The sequence below is a fragment of the Perognathus longimembris genome, chromosome 13 (genome assembly GCF_023159225.1).
Source record: "Perognathus longimembris pacificus isolate PPM17 chromosome 13, ASM2315922v1, whole genome shotgun sequence".
Lineage (NCBI taxonomy): Eukaryota > Metazoa > Chordata > Mammalia > Rodentia > Heteromyidae > Perognathus > Perognathus longimembris.
This window is the reverse complement of record NC_063173.1, coordinates 61,957,214-61,983,076: the sequence shown is the minus strand read 5'-3', so window position 1 is coordinate 61,983,076 and position 25,863 is coordinate 61,957,214. Positions and strand designations below refer to the sequence as shown.

Genomic DNA, 25,863 nt, shown 5'->3' with positions numbered 1-25,863 from the left:
CGGCCCGCCCCGACAGCCCCGGCTACTCGGGAGGCTGAGATCTGAGGATCGCGGTTCAAAGCCAGCCCGGGCAGGAAAGTGGAGGACGCGGCGCTGCCTGTGCGGGGAGGTGGTCCTGCCAGCTCTGCGTGGGGTGGCGGCCCGTGCGGGGCCCCGGCGGGTCCACGGGGCCCCCTCGCCCACACCCGACGGGCACACGCCCGCTTCCCGGGGCTAAGTCACAAGGAGTAAGAAAAACAGCTTTTGTCTCCCGACGAGAAGAGCCTCCAGTAGCGGAGGCCACTGCTCCGGGCTCCCTCAGATCCGGATCTCAGCGCTGCTTTTTCCCTTGCTTTTCTGTCCTTTTGTATATGAAAAAAAAAAAAAAGAAAAAAGCAGGCGCTTGCTGATGCTATCTCTGTGCAGAGAGCCGGGTTGTTTTTCTGGTGTGCAAGCAGAGCCGGGCCGGCGGCTTGCCCCGAGGAGGGCTCTGGACCCGAGGGGGCTGAGGGACACGTCCTGCTGGAAGCCCGGGGCCCTGTCCTAGGCAGAGGGGACCCCACGGCCGCGCCCTTGCACCTGCCTGTGTGGCCCCTGCCAGGGGAAGCCGGAGGGCGCTGGTAGTTCAGGTCTGGTCCCCCGCTATCCCCGTGTCCCTGTGGCCGGGGTGCCACTGTCTTCCTCACGGCCAAGGGCACTGGCCTGCCCTGCCATACCGTGTTCTGGAAGTCTCTGGGCCCTTCCAGTCCTTCCCAAAGCCTCCCCCGCTGCGTCCCGGCCTCGAGTCGGGCAGGACGTGTCGGGGGTGGCAGCGGGAAGCCGGTGCGGGCCGCCTCCCCGGCAGACGGCAGCTCCAGACTCCCGGGGTCCCGGCTCCTGGTCCCTCACACCTTCTTCCGGTGCACGTAGATATCCCGTCTCCTGCTTCCTGTCTCGGTGATGTTTCTAGAAGGGACTTTGGAAACAAACCAACACAAGGTTCTAAAGAATGGCTCGGGAGGAGCCGGCCCCTGCTTCCTGCCTGCTCGCCGGCGGGGGACACGGGGCGGGGCCAAGGCCTGGACTCCCATCCCCCTTCCGAGTGACACCCCGGGGATGCGCCCCTCTTCCCGCCCTGTCCACCCTTGTCCCCCCAGCCTCTCTGGAGTCCCTGCCGGGACAGGTTTCGAAGCTCCCTCTGCCCGAAAGCTGAACGCCTTGCACGACCCTCCTCCCCTGCGGGCCTGGGCCCCGTGCGGCCGCCCTGCCGCTCAGCCCCCTCTCCCTCCTCCCCTCCAGGCTCCGGGAGCACCACCGGGCCACCATCAAAGTCCTCAGGCGCATGCAGTACTTTGTGGCCAAGAAGAAATTCCAGGTGAGTCCCGAGCCCGGCGCGCCTGCCCCGCCTGCCCGCGGCGCCCGCCAAGGCGGCACCCCCCGGGGGCTCCCTGCTGCCCACTGTGGGGGGGGTCTCCCTCTCCCTCCTTCCTCCCCCCCCCACACCCAGGGTCCCTCCTCCGGCTGGGGGACCGACACCCATCCTCCTTGCCAATGAAAAGCCCCATGGCCCGTCCCACCTCCTGCGGGCCGGGTAACCCCACGTCCGTGAGAGGCGGGTGCACAAGGCCCCGGGGCCCCGGACAGGGCAGGCCCAAGCCCTCCATCCTGGGCCGGCCAGTCCACCCTCCGCTCCCCTCCACACACCCCTCCGTGAGGGGAGAGGCAGAGCTGGCCCCGCGCCCCGGAGGGCTCCCTGCCGGGCTCCATGACCGGGCGCCCCCCGAGGGAGGTCTTCTGAGCCCCGGTCTCAGGCCCCCAGAGGAGGCTCTCTGGGGACCATCCGGGCTCTGGGCCTGACCTTCGTGGAGGCCACGAGGAGGAGAAGCCCAAATCCTCCCTTTGAGCCTGTGTGTGTGGAGGCGGCGGAGAGGGGGGTTGCTCCCCCCCGCAAAGGCCCGCGTGCCCAGGCAAGGAAGTGGGGACACGCCACGGCCCGGAGCACCCACTACGCAGCTCGGGGGGGGGGGGCCCTGCACCGCAGCCCCGCGCGGCTCCACAGGAGGGTCACCACGGGGGACCCGCGTGAGTTTGCCGCTGTAGCACGTGCTCAGGAAACGGGGTCATCCTAGCTACTCAGGATCAAGGTTCAGAGCCAGCCTGGGCAGAAAAGCCCTTGAGACCCATTTCCAAGTAACCCCCCAAAAAGTTGGAAGTAGGGCTATGGCTCAAGAGGTAGAGCGCCAGCCTTGAGTGAATAAAGCCACAGGAAAAGTGCCCCAGCCCCAAGTTCAAGCCCCAGTACCGGCACAGGCATGCGTGCATGCGTACACACACATGCACACACACATGCATGCACACACATACCTGCATGCACACACACATGCACACACATGCACACCTGCATGCACGCACACACATGCGCACCTGCATGCACACACACATGCACGCACACACATGCACACCTGCATGCACACACACCTGCACACACACACGCACACCTGCATGCACACACATGTATGCACACACATGCACACCTGCATGCACACACACATGCACACACCTGCACACCTGCATGCACACACATGCACACACATGCACACCTGCATGCACACACATGCACACCTGCATGCACACACATGCACGCACACACATGCACAGCTGCATGCACACACACCTGCATGCACACACATGCACGCACGCACATGCACACCTGCATGCACACACACCTGCACGCACCTGCACACCTGCATGCACACACATGCACACACATGCACACACATGCACACCTGCATGCACACACATGCACACCTGCATGCACACACATGCACGCACACACATGCACATCTGCATGCACACACAGCTGCATGCACACACACATGCACGCACACACATGCACACCTGCATGCACACACACCTGCACGCACCTGCATGCACACACACGTGCACGCATGCACATACACGCGCACCTGCATGCACACACACCTGCACACACACACGCACACACACACAAGCTCAAGGAGCTGGCACCAGATGTGTGCTCGTGGCCCCTGCCTACACGGTGACCGCACACCCTCCTGTCGTGTGTCCGCTCTCAGGAGCCCCCCGGGGCCCGCGGGGCCCCGGCCCCGGCCCCTGCCACCCTAGGGAGCTCTCAGGACTTAAGTGGACCGAGTTACGCCCAAGCTCCCACAGGGCCTGGAACTCCTCATTGTCAGCGGGAATGAAAGGCCCTGTCAGCCGGCACCAGGAGGTCTGCCTGCGGGCTTGGGGGGGGGGGAGGGCGTGGGGGGGGGTGCTTGGAGCTCTGTCCGTGCCACTGCCGGGCACGCAGGCTGCAGGGCAGAAGCTGGTGTAGGGAGTGGGGAGAGGGGCGCCCCACCACGCAGGCCCCCCGGGACTGCAGGGGCCACCGGGACGTCTCCCGATGGGCAATGGCGAAGGGCAGCTTGGCGGTGGTCGTCAGAGCCTCCGGCCTCGCCCTGGCGGGCCGGCCGGCTGGGAGATGGTTCCAGGGAGGTGCCAGCTCAGGCTGAGAAGGGCCGCTAGGCCTTGTGGGAGTGAGCCGGTGGCTGCTGGGCCCGGAGGTCCCCCCGCCTCCCCGGCACCCCTGCAGACCCCACCACTCAGGACGAGGGACCTGCACGTGTGCCTCCTTCCCGGCTGGGGCCCCCTTCTATACCCAGGATTCAAGTTAGCATCCCAGTCGCCGCCTGGGAAGCTTCCAGAACAGGCCAGGCAAGCCTGTCCTCCTCATGTGCTTCTCCCGGTGCGGGGGGGGGGGGGGGGGGCGGAGGGAGGGCTGGCCGCCCCGGTGAGCTGGCTGTCCCTGCTGGGGCTGGTGGGAGGGGGAGGGGGAGGAGGGCAGGGGTGAGGCGGGCAGGGCGGAGGAGGGAAAGCTGCAGGGGCTCCCGGCCAGCCCCGGGCTTGGCTCCCCAGCCCCAGCCGTCCTGGGCGGCTCTCTGCCTCCCCACCCCACCCCCCATGGCTGGCCTGGTGGTGCCCCACCCCCACCCCGCCACCCCCCGGGGCTGATAAGGCCCCGATCAGCCCCTGTGTCTGGCCCCAGGAGCCAGAGCCTCTCAGCCCATCCAGGTTGCCTTGAACACCCGCGCCCACCGACGGCCGTCTGGCCGGCATTATCTTGGCTATCTCGGGCTCTGGCTCCCGCTGGGATGGGCTCCCAAGCCAGGCCCCAGGCAACCACTTGATGAGGGCCTCACAAGCCCTGACCAGACTCCGGCGGGGGCCCGGGGCCCCAAGATAAGCGTCGGCAGGCCCGGGCCACGGGCTAGGGGGTGCCGGAGGGGCGCAGCGCGAGCCACCGCCAGGCTGTCTGCGGAGGCCCTGACGCTCAGAGGGGCCCGGGGCCCTGGGGCCAGGCCCAGCCGCTCCCCCTCCGCCCCCACGCCTCACCGCCGCCTGAGGGGCCCGCGTGCTTCCAGAGGTTGACTGCCGACTCAGGGGGGGCCCAGGCCCAGGCCGAGGCTGGGGTTCCTGGTCCTTCTCACCCACCATCTTGTTTTTCTCTTACTCTCAGAAGGAAAGTTAAGCTCAATTCCCCGTCTTACAGAAGAGGGGAACGGGCTCAGTAGAGAGGAGACTTGGGCTTAGCATCTTCCTCTTAAGGGAGGAAGAAGGCACAGCATCCCATCTTGCAGAAAAGAGGAACGGGCTCAGTGTCTCATCTTCCGAAAGGAAGGTGCAAGGCCTACCGTCTCACGCTGCAGAACGGGGGGTCTGAGCTCAGCAGCCCATTAACAAAGCCCGGGGCACCGCCAGCGTGCCAGGGGTCAGCACAGTGCCAGGGGTCAGCACAGTGCCAGGGGTCAGCACGGTGCCAGGGGTCAGCACGGTGCCGGGGGTCAGCACGGTGCCGGGGGTCAGCACGGTGCCGGGGGTCAGCACGGTGCCGGGGGTCAGCACGGTGCACTTGGAGGCGGCGGCTCTGCACGACCGCGCCCTGGCTAGCTGGGCCAGCCCTCCCTCGCCCCCCTCCCGGCCCCCTCCCCGTCCTGCCGCCATGCGTACAGCCCGGCCGGCCCGCGGGACCCGGGCCGATGCTTGTCCCTGTGGCCCACAGCAAGCGCGGAAGCCGTACGACGTGCGGGACGTCATCGAGCAGTACTCCCAGGGCCACCTGAACCTCATGGTGCGCATCAAGGAGATGCAGAGGAGGTGGGCACGGGGGCAGGGGCATGGCGGGGGCAGGGGAGGGGCACGGGGCAGGGGAGGTGGGCACGGGGGCCTCTGAAGAACCCCGCCATGGGACCCTCACCCCAGCGGGCCGCCCCACGGTGAGCACTTCCTGCCTGGCCCTGGCGGTGGCAATGAGCCCCCTCATGAGTTCTCCCCGGGCCACCCCACAGATTCTCCCACCCACAGGTCTGACCATCTTGGGCCTCCCCGCTGCCAGCCCAGAGCTAGGGGCCCCGAGCCCACCACCGGAGCCCCGAGCGCCAGAGCCCAGAGCTCGGGGCCCTGAGGATCGAGCCCACGCATGCTAGGCTCCGGCTTCCGCCCTTGTTCCTTTGGAAGCGGGGCATCCTTGGGCCGCCGTCCAGGCTTAGACCAGCAGGACTTCCATGTGGACTGGCCTGGGCAGACAGCTCCGTGGGCTAGCCTGGGAACCTAGCAGTGCGTTGCAGGGTGTTACTGGGAGACTGTGCCTGCCCCTCCCCCAGGCAAGGAGCAAGGAGGGGTTCAGGAAGCCCCCGTCGCTGATCTCCCTCCCCCTACCCAGACAGGGAGTCTAAGGGATACCCCAACTTCTACCCTTCCTTTCCGAGTTTCCTTCTTAGCTCTCTTAGGAGCCCGGGTCTCTGGGGGCTCAGAAGCCTGGTGCCAGGTCTCGGGGTGGGGAGGGTGGCACCCAGGTGAACAGTGGCCTCCTGCCCACCCACCCGCCCGCCCTCCCACCCCGGGTGCCCCGTGTTTCTCTGGCTGCGTGTGAGCCTCTGTCCCCTCTTCCCTTCCAGGCTGGACCAGTCCATCGGGAAGCCGTCTCTCTTCACCCCCATCTCAGGTGGGTTTCTGCGTGGAGCCCGTGGGGCCTGCCGCGTGTGCGCCATTGGCACAGCATGGGGGGGGCACGTGAGCCCCAGCCTCCGCGGAGCAGCCTGGGACACGGTGTCAGGGGCCTGGGGAGTGTCAGGAGACCGTCGGGGTGCCGGGGTGGGAGTCCCCTCACCTGGCACTCCTGGGTGCTGGCCCGGCTTCATTAGAAGGAAATGCGATGATGGGGGGGTGGGGGGGCTGGAGCTCCCGGGGCCACGGGAGGGGGGCCGCTCCTGCGCTGGCGGGCCCTGTGCACGTGGACGGAGCCCCCCCCCGGGGCGGGACGGGCTTCGAGGGCCACAAGCCGGCACGGAGCAGGGGGCTTTTAGCCGCGGGTAGGGAGAGGGGGCACACACGCCCGCTGAGGGGGCAGGCCGCGGGCGGGGGGCATTCTGCAGACTCTCCGGGTGAAGGAAGGGGAGGGGTGGGGGCAGTCTGCCCGGCTGCCCCTGCCCCCCCTACGGGAGCACTGGGCCGGATCAGCCCCCCCCCAGCACCCTGCCCCGTGCCCGCCATGCCCCCCCCATCCGTGACGTGGTGCTTTACCTCGTAGAGAAGAGCAAAGACCGGGGCAGCAACACCATCGGCGCCCGCCTGCACCGCATGGAAGACAAGGTAGGCGGGCTGAGCAGCCCCGGTCCGTGGTGACGGGCGCCGTCCTCCCTCGGGGCCCCCGTCATCGCTCGCGGGGCTGGCCGAGGGTCACTGGGTCACGGGGGGCTCTCCGCCTCTCAGTGGGGGCCCCGGCCCACCCCAGCCCGGCTGGGCGTCCGCCGAGCAGCTTTCCCGTCGTCCAATGCGTGACACTTGCCCTGGCGAGTGGCACCACGCGGCCACACATCCCCCCCCCCACTGGAGTCCCCGCCCCTCGCGGTCGGGGCGCCTGGCGCTGGGAGGCAGGCGTGGGGGGGCTCCTCCGTGCCCCGCTGCCCGGGGGGCCCTGTGTCCCGGAGCACCGCAGCTCACCCGGGCTGAGCCCCGGGACGCCCGGCTCTGCGCCTACCACCCAACCCGCTCGGTCTTCACAGCGTTCCGAAGAGCCGTGGAAGGTTCTGGGGCCCCGAGGGCCCTTTCTAATGGCCCACTGCTGCTTGGAAGCCTCTGGGGTCTGAGGCGGGCTGCTCTTTCGTGGGGCGGCTCGTCAGTCGACTTGGATGTTATCTGAAAGTAATTCAGAAGCTAAAAATAGTGGGGTTTCAGTTGGCCCCGCCCTGGGCTGCCCACGCCCTGGAGGACCTGGGACCTGCGTGGAGGGGGGGGGGGGGGCTCACGGCTGGCGGGAGGGAGCGGGGGAGGGGGGAGGTATGGGGTGTCCCGTCTCAGGGAATTTCCAGCAGCGGCCAGCTGAGCTTGCTCCATCCGAGGCATGCCTCAGTTTCTCCGGTAGGCCGCCCTCGTCCCCGTGTCCGGGCCCCCAGGACCCCTTTCTGCAAATGTCCAGAGCAGGCTCGCTCGGCGTAGACCCCTCCTCCCCCTCCAGAGCGCTCCTGACACTGGGGTCCCCCCCGCCCCGCACCTCCCGGCCGCGGGTGGGGCTCCCGGCCCTGCCCGCCTGGGCGTCGGCGTGGACGTGGGCGGGGCCGCGTGTATTCTGCGAGCTAAGGTCCTGTGGGGCCGCGGAGCCCAGGGCAGGGAGTCTTTTCTGTTCTCAGCTCGGCGCCGGGCACTGGGGGGCTGTGCTTTCCAGACCCCAGCACCCCTCCCAGCCCAGCCCAGCCCAGGGCGCGGCGCAAGCCGCCTCCCCCCTGCGGCCCTGCCCCGAGGAGCCCTGTACCCCCGCCCGCCTCCCCTCTGCAGCGCAGCACTGACCCTGGGGAGCGGTGAGCCACGTCCCCCCCCCCCCATCCTTGCAGCCTCTCCCCGTGGGGTCGAGTCTGGGCCTTCATCTTCTCCTGCCAGGGCCACGGAGGCCTCCGGCCCTGTCCCCTTGCCAAGATGCTGTCCCACGCGTCCACATCCGTCTTCACACGCGAGACACGCGGGCGCGTGGCTTCCAGGGCTCAGTGCCCTGCACAGGCGTGCTAGCACACTCAGCGCACGCAGGCCGCTCTGTCCGGCCCTGAGACAGTTTAGAACACGCTCTCCTCCTGCGTGGTTGGTAGGAGTCAAGCCAGCCAGGCCCCGGAGAGTTTATTTGTGAGATGGTTTTTATTTTTTTAAAACGGGGTCGGGGGCAGGCAGGGCGCTGGTGGCTCCGGCCTGCCGTCCTAGCTACTCGGGAAGCTGAGATCTGAGGATCCGGGTTCAAAGCCCACCAGGGCGGGAAAACCTGTGAGACTCTTAGCTCCAATGAACCAGCAAAAAAGCCACAAGTCGAGCTGTGGCTCAAGTTGGTTGGGTAGATCACCAGCTTGGAGAGAAAAAGCTCAGCGACAATGCACGTGCTCACACACACACACACACACACGCACGCACGCACACATTGTAAAAATCAGTTAGCGGTGCTGGGGTTTGAAGACAGGCATTTGCTCTACCCCTAGAGCCTTGGCTTCGTCTTGCCGCTGGGATTCCCGGCAGGAAGCCGCGGAGGGCTGCGGAGCGTCGTCGGGCTCCGTCGCGTGTCCGCCCGTCTCGGTTCCGAGGGCCACGGCTCCGCGTCGTTCCCCTCGTCCTGACTTGCTGATGGGCCAGCGCCTGTGGGTTCTTCCGTGTGTGCTGTGCCCGCTTTCTCTGGCTCCCGAGTCACAGGATGACTTGTACCTGTAGCAAGGCATTTGGGGAAATTGAATTACAGCTATTAATAGCACTTCAGGCTGTAAACGTGTCCGCTGAACTCCCTCTCGGATGGCATTCCCACTGTTTATTTTTGAGACAGGACATCATGGTGTGCACTAGACTGGCCTTGAACTTGAGCTCCCAGCGTTTCAGCCTCTCTCCTAGCTGGGATTAGAGGCGTGGTGGGCTTCTGCGCCCTGTGACTCCGTAAATCCAATTCACTTTTCATTTTCACTCATGTCCGTGCTTTCCTGACCTGCATTGTATCTTGTCTATCTCCGGGGTTACTTAGCAGTGCGGGCCCCGTGATGGCTAGGACCATAGAAGAACTGTCTAATAGCATGGCTCTGTTGTCAGGGAGAGTATTCTGTATGGGAGCAATGCCTGAGAGGGTGTTGAGCGATGATTTCGGGCAAGATGTGTGGTGGGTTTTTGTCTAGTGTTTTGCGTGTGTGTGTGTGTGTGTGTGTGCGTGTGCGCGTGCGCTTGAAGGAAGGGCATACCCACTGGTATTGGGGTACAAGGCTATGCTCCTGGCTACCCCCCCCCAATCCTCTGTGTCCTCACTTTAGCCTATCTCTATCTGTTCAGCGCGTACCCCAAAGTTGGAGAGGAAATTCTGCAAGCTTTCTAAGAAACTCCTAAACTGCTTTTCTAAAGGGTTGTTTGTTTATTTTTCCAGCAACATAGAGGCCTCTCTCCCCCTTCATTTTTCCTTCCCTTCTTCTCTCTTTCTCCCTCCTCTCCCCTCCCTCCCTCCCTCCCTCCCTCCCTCCCAGCCTTACAACCCATGGCATGGTTAGTCTTTTCTACACCCTGTTCTGAGGGTGTAATGGTATCTCATTGTGGTTTTGATTTGCATTTCTCTAATGACTAATGATGTTGAACAACTTTTCATGTGCTTATTAGCTATTCAGAGTCTTCTTTGGGGAGATGTTTATTCAACTCTCTTGCCCATTTTCTAATTAAGTCGTCTGTTCTATTATTGAGTTGCAAGAGCTTTTTTTAAAAAAAAAATAATGTTCTGGATACAAGTCCTTTATCAAATGTATGACTTGCAAATCGTTTCTTCTGTTCGGTGGCTTTGTTTTCGTTTTCTGAGCTGCATCTCTTAAGACACAGAAGTTTTTAGTTTTAATGAAGTCCAGTTTCTCTTTGCTTGTATGCTCCATGCTTTGGGTGTTCTAGGCCCTCTTTTGTATCGTCTAAGGTCATGAAATTTTTCTCCTATTTCTGTTTCCTTTTAGGAATTGTATAGGACTAGCTCTTATGTTTAAGTTTATATTTGCTTTTGAGGTAACTCAAGGGTGAGGGACATAGTAAAGTCAATTTTTGTTCTTATTTCTATTGTTTCGCTTTTGTCTCCTTACTTAATGGATAAGTGAGAAATGGTTCCCACTGTGCAGAGCCATGTGTCAAGTCAATTGGCCATAAACTCTGGGGTTCACTTGTGGATCGCCCCTTCTGCGTGGTCAGTCCTGAAGCCACGCAGAACTCACTACTGCTTGCTGTGGCTTTGAAGTCAGGTGGTGCAAATCTGCTCGGGTTTTGGTTTTGTTTAGTGGTGGTGGTGGCGGTGGTGGTGGTCACTGTGGGGCTGGAACTCAGGCCCGGGGCTCTGGCCCTGGGCTTCTGCTCTCAAGCACTGTACCACTTCGAGCCACAGCGTCACTTCCAGTTTTCTGGGGGTCCATTGGAGATTAAAAAAAAAAACAAACTCTCACAGACTTTCCTGCCCGGGCTGGCTTTGAACCACGATCCTCAGTTCTCAGCCTCCTGAGTAGCTAGGATGACAGGCGTGAGCTACCAGAGCCCAGAAAATCTACTTACTTTATTCTTTTCAAATGCATATAAATTATCATATAAATTTTAGGAACAAGTTGCCAGTTTTATCCCCCTCCAAAGAAGGAAGGAAGGAAGGGAGGGAGGGAGGGAGGGAGGAGGGAGGGAGGGAGGGAGGGAGGGAGGGAGGGAGGGATAGACTTGCTAGGATTTGCTAGGCATTGTATTGACTCTCTGCCTCCATTTTGGGAAAAACCGACATACTAGTAAAATGAGGTCTTACAGTCCATGAACAGTACATCTTTCTGCATGTACTTGATCTACCTCAACTTCTTTCATTCACATTTTGTACTTCCTGATACATAAACTGTGTTTATTGGGTTAAATTCACCTCCATTTTTATTTGTCACACTATTAACAGGATTGGTCTCTTCATTTTACTCTTGAGTCTAGTACATAGAGATATAGTCGATTTTACGGAAATCTTGTCAACTGTAAGCTTGCTGTTTCTTGTTTTAGTAGTTTTGTTGTTGCTGTTGAATTCTGAGGATCTCTACGTATGGAATCACATTATTGTATGAACAGGACAGCTTTCCTCCTCCCTCCCTCCCTCCCTCCCTCCCTTTCTTCCTTTATCCTCCTTCCCTTCCTTCTCTCCTCCCACCCTTTCTTCTTTCCTTCTCTCCACCCTTCCCTCCCTCCCTCCCTTCCCTCCTGCTTTCTCTTCCTTTTGTCCTTCTTCCCTCCCCCCTTTCCCTCCCCTCGCCCTCCCCTCCTCAGTCATCGGGGCTCACGCCTGTTGATGGGTTGGGCAGAGGAGGCCTCGGGGAATCGTGGGGTCGCCGTCTGCCCCCCCCCCCCGCCCCCGGCGCCGCCGAGCTGCGCTGGGGCCCGGGGCCGGGTTTCCCTCCTCCGTCAGGACCACGGTCGCCTCTGCCGACGTGGCTGAACGCACCAGGTGACCGGGCTGTTGAACCAACCTCCCTTTGGTCAAAGTGTCCGTGGGTGAATCTTAGGGCGCTGTGCTCTGGTAACGCCCGCGCGAAGCTGGCACCTCGCGGCCCTGAATTCCCGGGCACGTTGCCGGCATTTCCCTTTTGTCTGGGTTGGTTGCTAGCGGTGTGCGTGTACTTCCCACTCCACCTGAGTTCCTCTGCTTGCCTGCTGGGCAGCTTGAGCTCCCCCCACCCCCCCACCCCCCCGCTTTTCGCGTATTCCTGAGACAGGGGCCCAAGCTCCCCAGAGGCGAGCGTTGCTCAACCCCCAGCAAGAAGCCCCGAGCCCTGGAGTCGATCCCAGGGCCACCAACAAAGCTTCTTCTGGAACTGCGTTAACCATGGTGGCTGCAGACGCCTCTCTGCGCTCCAGCCCCGAGTCTTCCTCCCCCCCGCGGCGCTGTTGGGGTTCACGTTGCCGGTTCTGTTCCGTGGTTCGTGGCGGGGGGGGGGTTGGGAAGGGGCGCCGGTGGCCACGCCTGTCACCCCAGCGACTCAGGAGGCTGAGACCGGAGAACCGTGGTTCAACGCCAGGCCGGACGGGAAAGTCTGCGAGACCCTTCTTGCCAACTAACCCGCAAAATCCAGACGCGGAGGTGTGGCTCAAGTGGTAGAGTGCCAGCGTGGAGCAAAGAGCCAAGTGAGAGTGCAAGGCCCCGAGTTCAAGCTCCAGCGCAAAGAAAAGGAAATCAGTAACTCCAGTAAACACAATTCCAGGTCCTTAAGGAAGGCCATGCAGCCTGGTGGCTGAGCAGGGGTGGTGTGAGCTTGGGGGGGGGGGGGCGGGTGGAGAGGGGAAGGGGGGCCAGGCAGCCTCGGGGGCTCCGACACCCCGTCACCACCCAGCAGACTCACATCCTCCCAGAGCCCCTCAGTCGCCGCCAGAGCGGACCTGAGTCCCCTCTGGAGCCCCAGCGCCCGGGGCAGCCAGCGCCAGCCTCGGCCGCCCTCCAGAGGGGGCGCCCAGCCTGGGCCCGGCCACGCCTTGCCATCAGACCCTGCCTCCCCCCCTCCCAGTCCTCGGGTCCCCCCGCCCCCGGGCCGTCCTCAGTGACAGGGACACCCCGTCCCCCGTCCCGGGGCCCCGGGGACGCCTCGTGGTTTGCCCCCCCCCCCCCGGGCGGCAGTTATTTAAAGGCCTGCGGTGTCTCCTCTCCCGGGGAGTTGTCGGGGGGCCGGAGGAGCCCGGGGATGCGGGCCCCGTTTTGTCGTGGGCTTCTGAGATAACCCGATGAAAGCCTCCTTTGACCCGGAGCCCCACCGAGTGCCGCGCGACCCCCCCCCAGCCTCAGGCCCCGGCTTGCCCCCCCCCCGGGCCTGCGGCGGAGCCGTGCTCGCTCCTGAGCGGAAGGAGCCCGAGGGGGGCCAGGTCTGGGCCTCCGTGGCCTTCCGGGAGACCCCTCGTGGCCATGGGCTTGTGGGGTGTCGCGGAGGGGGGAGCCTCGGGATGTGGACAGGACGTGGGGGCCGGGGCCACAGCAGACAGGGGCACGGTGGGCGGGAGCCCAGGAGGGACCCACCCCCCAACCCTCAGCCCGAGGAGGGCGGGGGCACCCGGGGGGGGGGGGTCAGCGGCTCACACTGGTAACCCCAGCTACCTGGGAAGTGGAGATGGGCAGGATGGCGGTTGGAGACCAGCAATGGGGCGCCTACCTAGCAGGGGCAAGGCCCTGAGTGCGAATCTGGCTGCGGGTGGCAGGAGCTGGCCACTCAGAGATGCCCAGCGCCGGCAGCGAGATGTGGCGGGGACCAGCCGCCGTCGCTATAGGGTCCAAAAGGACACCCCAGTTCCCAGAGGCCCTGACGCGGCACGCTGGGAGTCGGGGGACACAGGCACAGCGCACCTTTCATTTTGTCTTCGGTGACGCGCACGCAACACGGCCACCAGCCGCGTCTGCCCCAAGCCCACCTTGTGCCCCCCACGCTGGCCTGCTCTTCCTTCTGTCCCCCTCCCCCCCGGTGCCGCCCCGGTGCGGGCTGGCCGCGTGGCCGGGCCACGGGGCCTCGTGGGTACTTAGTACTGAACTCAGCACCCAGTGCCGTTGGAGGAATCCTGTGTCCATCCCCTGCTAGCCCAGAGGGCTCACACGCGACGTATGGAACATTCCAGAGCAGGAATGTTCCAGAGGGGCCCAGGTGGCCGACGGCAGAGTGTGGGCAGAAGGGGGAGGGTGGGGGGCATCCGGCTCTGCCCCACTCTGCCCCATGGCCCCCAGCCCGCAGCCTCGGTTTCCCCGCCATCCAGTGGCTCACCGGGCTCTGAGAGTCATCCTTCCCGGTACCCTCCCTCCTGCCATCTGGGGGAAACACATCGCCCCCCCATCCTGGGCTGGCCCTCCCGAGGGGCTATTTATAGGCCTCAAATATTGGCCAGAGGAAATTTACATTTTTAGAGACTTGAGCTCAAGCCCCGCCGACTGGTGTAGGCACACACGGAGGTGCTGTCGGCGGGCGCAGGCCCGAGCCCGGGCCAGGGTGGCTCGGGGACCTGCAATCGGGGCGTCCTTGTCAGGGGGCGGACGGGCACCCCCGGCAGAGGCCAGGCCCGGGCTGCGCCGCTGGCTCTGCCCCGCGAGCAACAGCCCGCTCACCAAAAATAGATGTTCCAGCCCGAGCCCCGGAGCGGCCGGCCGGCCGGGCGGGCCCCCCCCCAGACACCGGGGGCCGCGGAGGCCGGGGAGGGGGCCGGCGCCCCTCGGGGAGCGTCCCGGGCCCCCAGGGCACGGCGGGGCCCTCGGCGGGGCGGCCTGGCGGCAGGTGGATGCCAGCAGATCCTGCCACAGGGCCCGGGCGGCAGCCCCCCCCCCCCCGCCCAGGCCCGGAGCCCGCAGGTGCCCCCCCCGCCGGGGCACCACGTCCACCGCGTGGCCCGTGGGGGGCCCTCCGTGCGGCCGCCGAGGGCTGCAGAAGCACATGGAAATTTTTGTGGATTCGAGCCGGCACAGGCCGAGGGCGGGGCTGTTTGGGTTGGCAGCGGGCTCCCTCCCCGCCCCCCCCCACCCCCCGCCTCCCGCCCCACCGCACATCCATTCATGCCTCCCTCCGCCACCCGCCGCCCTCTCGCTCCGGGGCCTGGGCACGGAGGCAGGGGCGGCCCCGGCCTTGCCTGGGTTCGAAAGGCCCGGGCGGGGCTCTCCTCGAGCTCAGGGAGGCGGGGTGCGCCCCGTGCCCGTGGCCCGGCACCCCCAAAATGCCCTTTCCCCGCGGACGCGGCTCCTGGGAGGGTGAGAGGCCCCGTGCTGGCGGGGGGGGGGGGGGCCGGGGGGAGGGCAGAGCTCAGAGGAGCCTGTCTACCCACGCTGCCCTGCGCCGCCGCCACCGGCCAGCGCCTGGCATCCTGGCCACTCCGGAGGCTGAGATCTGAGAGCCTGGGTTCGAAGCCAGCCCCGGGCAGCAAAGTCTACGAGTCTTTGACCTCCAACTAACCAGCAAGAAGCCGGAAGCGGGGCTGCGGCTCAAGCGGTAGAGCGCCGGCCTCGCGGGAAAAAGCTCAGCAAGAGGGGGAGGCCCTGGGTTTGGGCTCCAGAACCAGCAGACTGGAAAGCACTTCGGGGGGCCCCGGCCGTGGGCGGGGCTGGGCGGACGTGGCCAGCAGGAGGCCCGGCCCTCCTGCCCCTCCTGCCCCTCCTGCCCCACCTCCCGGCCTAGACGGAACCGGCAGGAACAGAGAACAGGGAGCCTCCGGAGCACCGGGGGGCTCGCCCTCCCCACCCCCAGGGCCACCCGCCCACCCCGGAGCCCCCCGGACAGCCCAGGAGGTGAGGCCGGCGCAGCCCGTGACTCGGCGTGTCCTCGCGTGAAGGGTGGCCTCGGTCCGGCGGACGCGCCCCGCGAAGGTCCGTGCGAAGGCCCTGGGGCACGCGGTACCGCCCGCTGAGCTCATGCCCTGCACGGGGCGGAGCCCGGCGGGGCGCGGGGACTTCTCCCCACGTTCCCGCTCCCGGGAGGGGGAGAGGCGGAGGCGTCCGGGTAGATCCTGTTCCTGGAAGGCCCTAGAAGGCCCCGAGCAGACTCCCCCGCGCAGATGAAGACCCAGTGCGGCAGGCGTGCAAGCGTGAATTCAAGCCCCAGTGCGGCAGGCGTGCAAGCGTGAATTCAAGCCCCAGTACGGCAGGCGTGCAAGCGTGAATTCAAGCCCCAGTATTGCAAAAAATAAAAGGGGGAGGGGGCCTGGGCGACCACCTTGCCCGCTCACGAGGCCCCCATGAGCCCCGGGCCCAGACTTTTCCCAGCGCCCGTTTCCCAGGTGCCCCACCCCGAGTGCCCCCCCCACCCCCAGAGCCGGGCGAGGCAGGCACGAGACCTCTCGGGGAAGCCTCGCCTCACACAGCGGCTCCCCAGTACTAGACGGGGACTGGACTTGAACTGGGGGCCTCACCGTTGCTAGGTGGGCGCTCTGCCCCTTGAACCACGTCTCCAGCCCCTGTCCTCTCCCTCCGTCCAGCTTGGGCACAGGTTTGCGACGTGCGGTGGTGACCAAGCGTGATCAGAAATCATCGCTTACAAAATAAAGGAAATTAATCCATCAGCACTGCCCGCCCCTGTGCCACACACGCACGCACGCACACACACACACGCACCCTCAGCACCGTCCACCCCTGCGCCACACACACACACGCACGCACCCTCAGCACTGCCTGCCCCTGTGTGTCACACACACACGCACGCACCCTCAGCACCACCCGCCCCTGTGTGTCACACACATGCACGCACACATGCACACACACACATGCACACACGCACCCTCAGCACCGTCCACCCCTGCGCCACACACACATGCACACACACACATGCACACGCACACATGCACACACGCACCCTCAGCACCGCCCGCCCCTGTGTCACACACACACACACGCCCTCAGCACCGTCCACCCCTGCGCCACACACACATGCACATGCACACATGCACACACACACATGCACACGCACACATGCACACACGCACCCTCAGCACCGTCCACCCCTGCGCCACACACACACACCCTCAGCACCGCCCACCCCGTGTGTCACACACACACGCACGCACCCTCAGCACCATCCACCCCTGTGTGTCACACACATGCACACACACACACATGCACACGCACACATGCACACACACACCCTCAGCACTGCCCGCCCCTGTGTGTCACACACACACGCACACACACGCATGCACACACGCACCCTCAGCACCGCCCGTCCCTGTGTGCCCGTGCCCCACGCGGCGGGCACGCGTTCCTGTGGGTGCCTTTCGTGGAGTCATTCACTGCATGATCCTCTGGGGTCCCCTGGCCTTCATTTGTGAGCATCCGCCCCCCAAAAGCACGTGACGCCCAACAAGCGAGACACAGAGGCGCCGGCCGTGAGCGCGAGCCAGGAGGGGCCGGTGCGGCGTGGGGGACGCGCGGAGGGGGCGCGGGAGCGGCGGAAGCCGCCTGTCTGTCGCGGAATCGGGGCTGGGTGACGAGGAAACCGAGTCAAGCGTCCGAGGCGCGGCGCTGAGCTCTGCGTCCTGAGCGCGCGTCGTGGGTCCTCAGTGGCGTCGCCCCGGGCCCCCACCGCGGAGGCCAGGACCGCGCCCCGGCGTCGCCTCCCAGGGCGCCTCGTGTGTCTGCCGGGCGCCCCTCGAGCCGGGCTCTCGCGACCTCGCCCCCCGAGCGACGGGCAGGCCATCGTGCCGGCCCGCGGGCGCCAGGGGCCGCCCACGGCTCTCGTGCGGCCTCCCCTCCACCCCGCGTCCTCCTTGGTGGCCCGCGGTGGCCTCCAGGGACTGGCGCGTGACGCCTCCGCGTCCCAGCCCACAGCACGCGCCGGGCGCCGTGGCTCACGCCTGTAACCCCGGCTCCTCGGAGCTGGAAGCCAGCCCAGGGCCGCGGTCCGGGGCCGCCCGGGCGGGACCGTCGTGAGACTGTCCCCTGCAAGGAGCCCTTGGGAGGCTCCAGTGTGGCTGGAGGGAGAGCTCCCGCCCGGGTCGGGGAACGCTAGCGGACGGCACGCAGGCCCCGAGTTCAAGCCCTGGCTCTGGCTTGTTCAGGTGTGCGTGCGCGCAGGTGGCTCCCTGGCCACGGGTGCCGGAAGCCAGCGTGGCCTGGGCCCCGCCCGTGGCACCATCTTGGCCAGGACTCTCGCACTGCCCCCGACCTGCGCCAGCGAGGCAGCAGGGAGACCCCCCCCCCCGCCCGCCCCACCTCCCTGTCCCCCCTCCCCCCTCCCCCCGGCTCGGCCCAGCGGGTGCCCCGCGGACCCCATCGCCGGCCCGGGCCGCCGTGTGGAGTCACCGGCAGGAGGCCCAGGAAGCCGGGGACTGGAGGCCCTGCTCCCCGCTGCGGATGCCAGGGGCCCCCACACAAGCCCCCATTTCTGTGCCTGCGGCCCACACCACCTGACAGATGTGGGGGGAGGAGACGTTGGCCCTGGGTGCGGATGAAGGCGGCCTTTATCCTGCCATAAATGCTTTCTGTGTGGAGCCCGCGCCCGGGCCCGGCCCCCCCAGGGCCCCCCCGGGGCCGGAGCGGCGAAATTGGATCGGCGGGGAGAGGTTTTACAGCGCAGGGGCTGGTGGCAGAGGTGGCAGAGGGGCCCCCACGGGGCACAATGGCGCATTGTTCCGGGCCTCACCTGGGCTCTCTCCAGCATCCAGGGATTTACGAGGCTCCGCCGCAGCCCGGGGCAGGCAGCTCGGGGCAGACCGGGGAGGGGGCCGAGGAAGAGGACGGCCCCCCTCCCCAGCGACAGCCGGCCGGGGACGGGCCCCAGCGCGCCTGCAGACCGCAGCGGCCACGCCATGAATGGGCCCTCTCTCTCCACGGTGCCCACGAGGGGCCGGGAGGCGGGAGGCCCGGCCGGCCCGCCGCAGGCCACCTTCGCCGAGGCCCCCGCCTGCGGAAGCCCCGGCCCGGGAGGCCTCCTTCCTGACAGACCCCCGAGGCCCTCCCGGGCCCCGTGGCACAGCCGGTCCACACGGGCAGAGCTCCCGCGGCCCCCCCCCGGCCCCCGCCCTCTGCTCCCCTGGGGCCCTTCCCCGCGGGCGCCCACCCCCGCCTGGGTCTCCTTGGGCCTTCAGCCCCCGCCACCTGGCCCAGACCCCTCTCTTCCCGGCCCAGGCCTCTTCCTCTCCCCCACGCGGGCTCCTCCCGTACCCCAGGACCTTTGTCCATGCTGAGCTCTCCTCTGAGCGAGAGCGGCCTTTGGCACTGGCTCTGGAGACGTCAGCGGTACCCACAGATGCAGGGGACCCCCGGACACCCCGAGGACACCTTGAAGACACAAAGTGGCTAGGGCACTCCCTCCTTAGGGTCACCATGAACACGGCGGTGGATGATTTTGTGGGGGCAGTGCGCCTTTTTAGACCAATCCCTAGGGAACGGCAGCATGGTGGCATATTCTCTTAAAAAAGCCCCACTCTCGTTGCTCGTTCACATAATTGCAAACAGAAGGGGTCGTCGTCCCTGATTCCAGCAAACAACAGCCCGGAACGCACTCTAATCCGCGCAGGTATCGAGTTCAGCTCTGCCTAGGGCCTGGCTGTTCATGACGTGTGCGAGGGAGCGAGCCCGATGCCCACACTGTATAGTCCTGACGAGAAGATGGACGGCTGGGGGGGGGGGTGTAACTGAGTCGTTGCGGGGGAAATTGTGTCTAACTTGATGGCGCTGTCTGAACTCTCACCTCTGCAGCAGGCAGGGCTGGTTGAGTTGGGAGCTCACTGGCTCCCTCCTGTTCTCACACTGGGGGCAGGGAAGGAGTCAGGGGCCCAGAGCGGGGGGTGGGGGGAGCAGCTGGGAGGGAAGAGGGCACCTCGGGCCACAGCCCCGCAGGGGAATTGGCAGGTGAGCAACGGGCGGGGGGGGGGGGAAGCTAACTGGTCATCTGGCAGAGAAGGAAATCGGAGTCCAGGTAAGAGAAGTGGCAGAGCAAAAGGTCCTGGGGCAGGCGGTGTCTGAATGGAAGGAAAGGCAATGTGCCCTCATGGAAGGCCGCAGGGCGGGCCACTGCTCAGAGGCCGCTGGGGCAGCCACAGGGGCCCCGGTGCTCCGTCCTGGGTGGTGGCCTGGGAGGCCCTGGTGTGAGGGGCAGTGCTGTTTCGGATGGAGGTAAAGGAATGGAAGGCCTGACTGCTGCCGCGTTGTGCGAGTGTGAGTGTGTGTGTGTGTGTGTGTGTGTGTGTGTGTGGACATGGGGTATAAGGCAGGTGCACTTGGGGCCCAGGGCACAGTACCACTGCAGGTTTTGCCCCCGAAGCCCCTGGTGACGGCAGATGCTTCCCCCCGCCCCCCGTCTTCCTAGGCAGAAGCTCGGGGTCTGAGTCAGGTGTGCCAGCGCTGTGCAGAGCGGAGATGAGGCCTCTTCCGCCCAGGCTCCCAGCGGGCCCTGTGGCCGGGCAGGGGCCAGCGGCCTGAGCTCTGAGGGCCCCACTCCTGCTCACCACGTCTGTTCACCTGCGAGCCCCGTTTTGAACATGAAGTATGGGCAAGTGTGCCAAGTAGGGGCAAAAGTAGGGGCCGGCGATAGCGGGGTTCCCAGCTCGGTGCCAAGCCTGCGGGCTCGCCGTGGCCTCGGGCAGGACGGGTGGCGGTCCCCCCACAGTTGCTACACAAAGGGCTTCAGGTGGAGATGGACCCCCAGGACCAAGGACTGGGGCACCTCGAGCCCCCTCCCTCCATAGCCTGAGCCCCGTGGGCCTTCTGGGCTTCACCCGGCCCGTGTGAATCCCACTTCAGCCAGGCAGGGGACCCCCAAGAGCCTCCCGAGCTCAGTGATGTCGCAGCCTTCTAAGGAGGCCGTGGTGGTGACCGGGCTCTCGGTCCCCGCAGGCGGGAGGGCGCTGCAGACTCGCTGCGGGGCGTCCCTCCGCTTAAAGACCCCGCCAGGGCTCGAGGACACAGCATAGGCCCGGCCTCTGTCCTTCTCTACACCCCTTCCTGCCGCCCACCCCGGCCCGCCCGCCCCGCCTGCCCCCTGAGTGCCCGGGGCTGCCACCTGCCCAGACTTGCCTGAGAGCTCCTGGAGTCGCCCGGCCGGCTCTCCTCCCCTCCCCGCTGCACGCCCTGCTCTGCTTCCAGCCGCTCTCCTCCCGCAGGCCCGAGCTCTCCCTGCAGACAGCAAGGCCATCTCGTGTAGGGAGCTCGGAGGCCCCCCTCCAGCCACTGCTGGGGAGCTCGGGTCCAGGCCAAGCCCCAGGCAAGGCCCTCAGGGTTAGGTGGGGTCTTGGGGAAAGATGGCAGACCCATGGCGGCAGCAAATGCGCCCCACTTGGAGATGGTCCCGATGCAGACGGTCCTGATGGAGACATTCTGGGGTAGAAACGGTCCAGATGGAGATGGTCCTGGATGGAGAAGGTTCTGGATGGAGAAGCTTCAGATGAAGAAGGTCCAGATGGAGAAGAACCTGGATGGAGAAGGTCCCGGGTAGAGAAGGTTCCAGATGGAGAAGGTCCCCGGATATAGATGGTCCTTGGTGGAGTAGGTTCTGGATGAAGATGGTCCAGATGGAAATGGTCCTGGATGGAGAAGGTTCTGAATGGAGAAGGTTCTGGATAGAGATGGTCCCAGATGGAGAAGGCCCCGGATGGAGAAGATCCTGGATGGAGAAAGTCCCAGATGGAGAAGGTTCCCAGATGGAGAAGGTCCAGATGGGGACAGTCCTGGTTAGAGGTGGTCTGGAATAGGACAGTGCCCGATAGAGATAGTCCCCAGAGCTCACTCTGTCTCCTGGATAGAAGTTAGATCATCAGTCCTCCGCAGAGGCCAGTCAGAAGACAGGCGAGATGGCAAGGCTCCTAGGCACCACTAATCGTAGATCAACAGCCAGCTGGGAGCAAGGATAGGCCACCCCGTGCCAACCCTGACATCACTCTGTCAAAAGGAAACTGAGGCACGAATCACGGCTGTGCCTGTGGATTCTATCCAGATGCCGGAAGAAGGGCGCCATCGTTGTTTTCTGCCCAGTCTTTGTCAGCGTGCTTTCTGGTTTGGGGACATGGCTTTTCCTGTAGCAGGTATGTGACAACACATTCTGTGTGGAGCTAGGTCTCCCCAGGGACAAATCCCAGCAGCACATCAAGGGCCTGGGCCCCATGGCAGCATGGATTTCAGGACACCATATGATTCCAAGAGTCACATGACACCGGAATGGCTTCCGGTGGCTTCAGTCTGGTGGCCCATACCTCAGCTCAAGGTGGGACACGTGGCTTAGAATCGCCCCCCTCCTCCAGGATTGCCTCTGCTTCTCTCCCTGCTGGCCTGTGAGCTCCCAGCCCTACTGTCCGGTTACAGTGTCACAGTGCTGACTGGCATTGCAGCTACTCGAGAGGCTGAGATCTGAGGATGGCAGTTCCAAGTCAATCTGGGCAGGAAAGTCCATGAGACTCTTATCTCGATGAGTCACCAAAAAGGGGGAAGTCGAGCTCAAGGGACAGAGTGTCAACCTTGAGCACAAAAGAGTGCCCAGGCTCTGAGTTCAAGTCTCAGTACTAGAACAGAGAGAGAGGAGCGAGAGAGCATGAAGAAGGAAGAAGAGGAGGGAGGGGAAGGAAAAGGAAGAAGAGGAAGAAGAAGAGGAAGAGGAGGAAAAGGAAGAAGAGAAAGAAGAAGAGGAAGAGGAGGAGGAAAAGGAAGAAGAGAAAGAAGAGGAGGAGGAGGAAGAAAAGGAAGAAGAGAAAGAAGAGGAGGAGGAGGAGGAAAAGGAAGAAGAGAAAGAAGAAGAGGAGGAGGAGGAAAAGGAAGAAGAGAAAGAAGAAGAGGAGGAGGAGGAAAAGGAAGAAGAGAAAGAAGAAGAGGAGGAGGAGGAGGAAAAGGAAGAGCTGAAGAGGAAAATACCATGTTGCTTCGGTGGGGGTTGGGCAGGCTTCCCAAGGCCACCACGCTGAGCCCAGCTGGCAACGACCAGGCCCCCTGATGGTGATGCGCTGCTCCCCTGGCCGGCACCCAGTCTTCATCTTGCTCGGAGGCGCAACTGGCCCTGGGTCGGCCTGCGGGCACCAGCTGGACCGGCTTGACAGCCAGCCTGGGTTCGGATCCCAGTGCCTGCGGCAGCCGGTCGGTCCCTCGTCCACCCATGGCCACCGGGCTGGGCTCGCCACCCTCGGGGCTCCCTCCCCACCCGCAGTCTGCCTCCTCTATGCCCCGGGGACCGGTGCCCACCCTGCAAAGGGTCCAGGTCCAACCTCGGTGATGTCCACAAGGCCTGCCAAGCCCACAGTCTCTAGAGCGGGGCGGGGGAGCCAGTCTGGGGCCCCCCGACTGGAGCTCAGGCCTCCCTGTGGCCCGGGCCCCTTGTCCCCGGCTGAAGTAAAGGGGGCAGCGAGCGGCCCTTCCTCGATGGCTGCTTTCGCCCATTTGGAAGTCTGCTAATTATTGTCCTGAGCAAAGGAAGGCAGGTTCATTATTCTAATGAGCTTGGGGCCCCATACTTGATGGCGTTGGACACGCCGTGAGTCCCGCAGGGCTGGGCCGGCCTCCCGCCCCTGTGCTGGGCGTGCTATTTTAATTCACTGACTGAAAGCCCCTGCGTTGATGTCCAGAGCTAGACAAGGACGAAGGGACAGCCAGCTCACGAGTGGACCGCGCGCCCGGCCGGCTACGTGGGCCTCTGCTCCGGGACGGGGGCCAAGGCGATGTCATGAAGTCACTGCCTGAAAAATATGCTTTTGTTTCTGTAATGAATCTCCCCTTGGAACACGCCCTCGGGCTCGGGGCGCTCCCGGCACAGCGGACCAAACCCACCCAGGGCCCCACCGTCCTGCGGGGCCTGGGCACCCTCCCACCCCACGAACCCACAGCCTCGGGTCGCCTTCCAACCCCTCACCCCGCTTCCTCCCCCTCGCAGACCTCTTCTAAACCTTCGCACCCCTCCCTTCCATCAGAACCTCCCCACGGCCCACCTCCCCGGCCTACCGCACCCCTGGCCCTCGAGGAAGGCTGGGGCCGGCAACCATGGGGGCCTCCCCTCTTCTCCGTGGGCTCTGCCGCCTCCCCCGTGGGCTCCCAGCTCTCTCCTGGGGCCTGGGGCGGATAGAAGCCCCAATCCAGAGCCCAGAAGGCGGCTCCACCAGCCCTGGCCAGAGCCGTTCAGAGCCCCTAGCCCTACTACACGGGGGAAGGACGGGACAGGGCCTCCCAGCCGTCCTGGCCAGGACAGCGGCCAAGCCGGGCCGGCCACCCTGCCAGGCACAAGCTGGCGCCCGGGCCCAGGGCAGAGCAGGGAGAGCCAGCGCGGCCTCTCTTCCCTCCCTCCACCCCCCTTAATCTCAGGGTGCCCTCACCCCGCCTTCCTTCTTGCCACGGCCATCCTCCACCGCTGTACCTCAAACAGACCTATTGCCTCCCCCCGCTGGTCCGCCTAAGGCCGCCTGGACCTCCTCTCCGCCCCAGGACTCCGTCTCCCTCCCGCCCTCCGGCCCATGGCAGCAGGGCTACAGCGGGCAGCCCCGAGCTCAGGCCACGGAGGGCCCGCGAGCTCCCACTCTGTGCGGAGCAGGGCTGCTCCCGGAGCGTGCGCGGCTGGCATGACCTGAGCGTCCCTGCTGTGCACCTGGCCCAGTGCCCGGCACGTGCCGAGTGGAAGTACCTGCCTCCACACCCTCTCACAGGCACCATTGTGAGCCCGGCTGGGGGCCGGCCGTCCACACCCACAGGGAACTGAAGGCATCTGCCCAGCGCACCGAGCGTGAGCCTTCCTGGGCTGACTTTGTCGTCCTCCCCCTCTGAACAGCGCCCGCACAAGCCCCAGCCATACCCCAGACACCAGGCAGTGCTGGGGGTACCACAGGGCCAGGATGGAGCTCCTGGCTTTACAGAGCTGCCCCTGGTCAAAAATACACCACATAATTACAGACCAGGGAAATTACCATGCAGGGCAGGCAGAGCACTGTGCCGGAGGAGCCAGGGTGGTCAGGGGAGACCTTCGAGGGAGGAGCATCTGGAAATAGCTTGGGAGTTGCTATTAATAGGCTTCAATGCAGAGCCTGGCAGAAAAGGAAGTGAAGAGCACCGAACTTTCTTTGACAGACAGACAGATAGATGGTTGTTCTATTTGTATTTCTAGAAAGGTCCAAAATGGAAACCCCATAAATATACCCCTTATGATCCCAGAAAGACCCATTGTCTCCACAAAGGGAATAGCATTCCAGACTTTTTTCCATGTTTGGCATAGAAATGGATGGATAGGTAGATGGGCTGATGAATGGACAAATGGATGGGTGGAGGGTTGGAGGAGTGATTGATGGATAGGTAGGAGGACCTGCATAGGGAATGTGGACAGATGCACAGATGGATAGGCGGATGTGTGGGTGGGTAACTAGATGTGTGGATGGATGAATGGAGAGATGGAGGGATGAAGGGGTGGATGGGTAGGTGGCTAGTGGATGAATGGATGGGTGGGTGGATGGATGGATGAGTCTATGGATCAATGGATAGATGAATGACCAGATGGAAGGGTGGATGGATGGACGGTGCCCAGTGTATGGATGAATGGATAGATGGATGGGTGCGTAGATTCATGGCAGACCAACAGACATACAACAAATGGATGGATAGGTGGGTGGATGGATGGATGATAGATGTGGAGGATGTACAAGGAATACATTCAGAGATAGAATGATGAATAGAGAGAGAGTTTGATGGATGAGTGGATATGTGAAGAGACATACCACAGAAACTATCATAAATATGGTAACATGTAACACCCGTGAGTTTGGGATCATTTATCTTTTTCTTCAGGAGAATTAAAAGTGAAACTGAAGAAATTGCTAAATTCAAATAAACATTTCTTCTCCAAAGAGCAATGTATTTCTAAACGTCCCTCCCGGGTTATAGCCTAAACACTTTCTGAGTGTGGGCAATGATGGTCGCCGTGGGTTCCGTGGTACCCAGCACAGCAGTGGCCCTGCATACCCCCCTCCTGCTTCTGGCATGCCTCCTGTCTGCAGCGGGTGTTCTGTCGCCGCCAGTGGAAACTTGGGATCTATCTGTGCAGGTCAGCGGCCTGCTTCCCACCATCCTTCCACCTTGGCTCGCCACAGGCCACTCACCATAGGTCCCCATCTCTTGATTAGATGGCTTTCTTCCTTGGTAGCCAATTGCAGAAGACCCTGTAGTTCCTTCCCACATCCCCCTGTTCATCTCCTCTCGCATCGTCATCTGCTTTTCTCACCCCCTCCAGGCACCCAGGGGTCCAGCCTGGAGTCCCAGCTCTCAAATCCCCTTCACCCTGACCTCATTCCTTGGGAGCCCTCCCTCCTGCAGAGGGCTCATCGGGACTTCTTTCTGCAGTAACTTCCTGTCTAGAATCCTTCTGGGACAAACCTTTGCTACTCTCCCAGGTTACATTGCTGTTCTCTGGGCCCTGGGCCTCCTTCTTGCCTCTCCCCTTGGCT

General features: G+C 64.1%; 1 protein-coding gene across 1 annotated transcript in view; it reads left to right on the top strand.

Moving 5' to 3' along the window:
• Nucleotides 1-25,863, top strand: part of Kcnq1 (potassium voltage-gated channel subfamily Q member 1) — a 220,405-nt gene that overhangs the window by 171,593 nt on the left and 22,949 nt on the right. The window contains exons 12-15 of the mRNA XM_048361465.1: nt 1,258-1,333; nt 5,039-5,133; nt 5,934-5,980; nt 6,566-6,627. Of these exons, the coding sequence (XP_048217422.1) occupies nt 1,258-1,333; nt 5,039-5,133; nt 5,934-5,980; nt 6,566-6,627 (280 nt within the window). The remainder of the gene's footprint in view (nt 1-1,257; nt 1,334-5,038; nt 5,134-5,933; nt 5,981-6,565; nt 6,628-25,863) is intronic.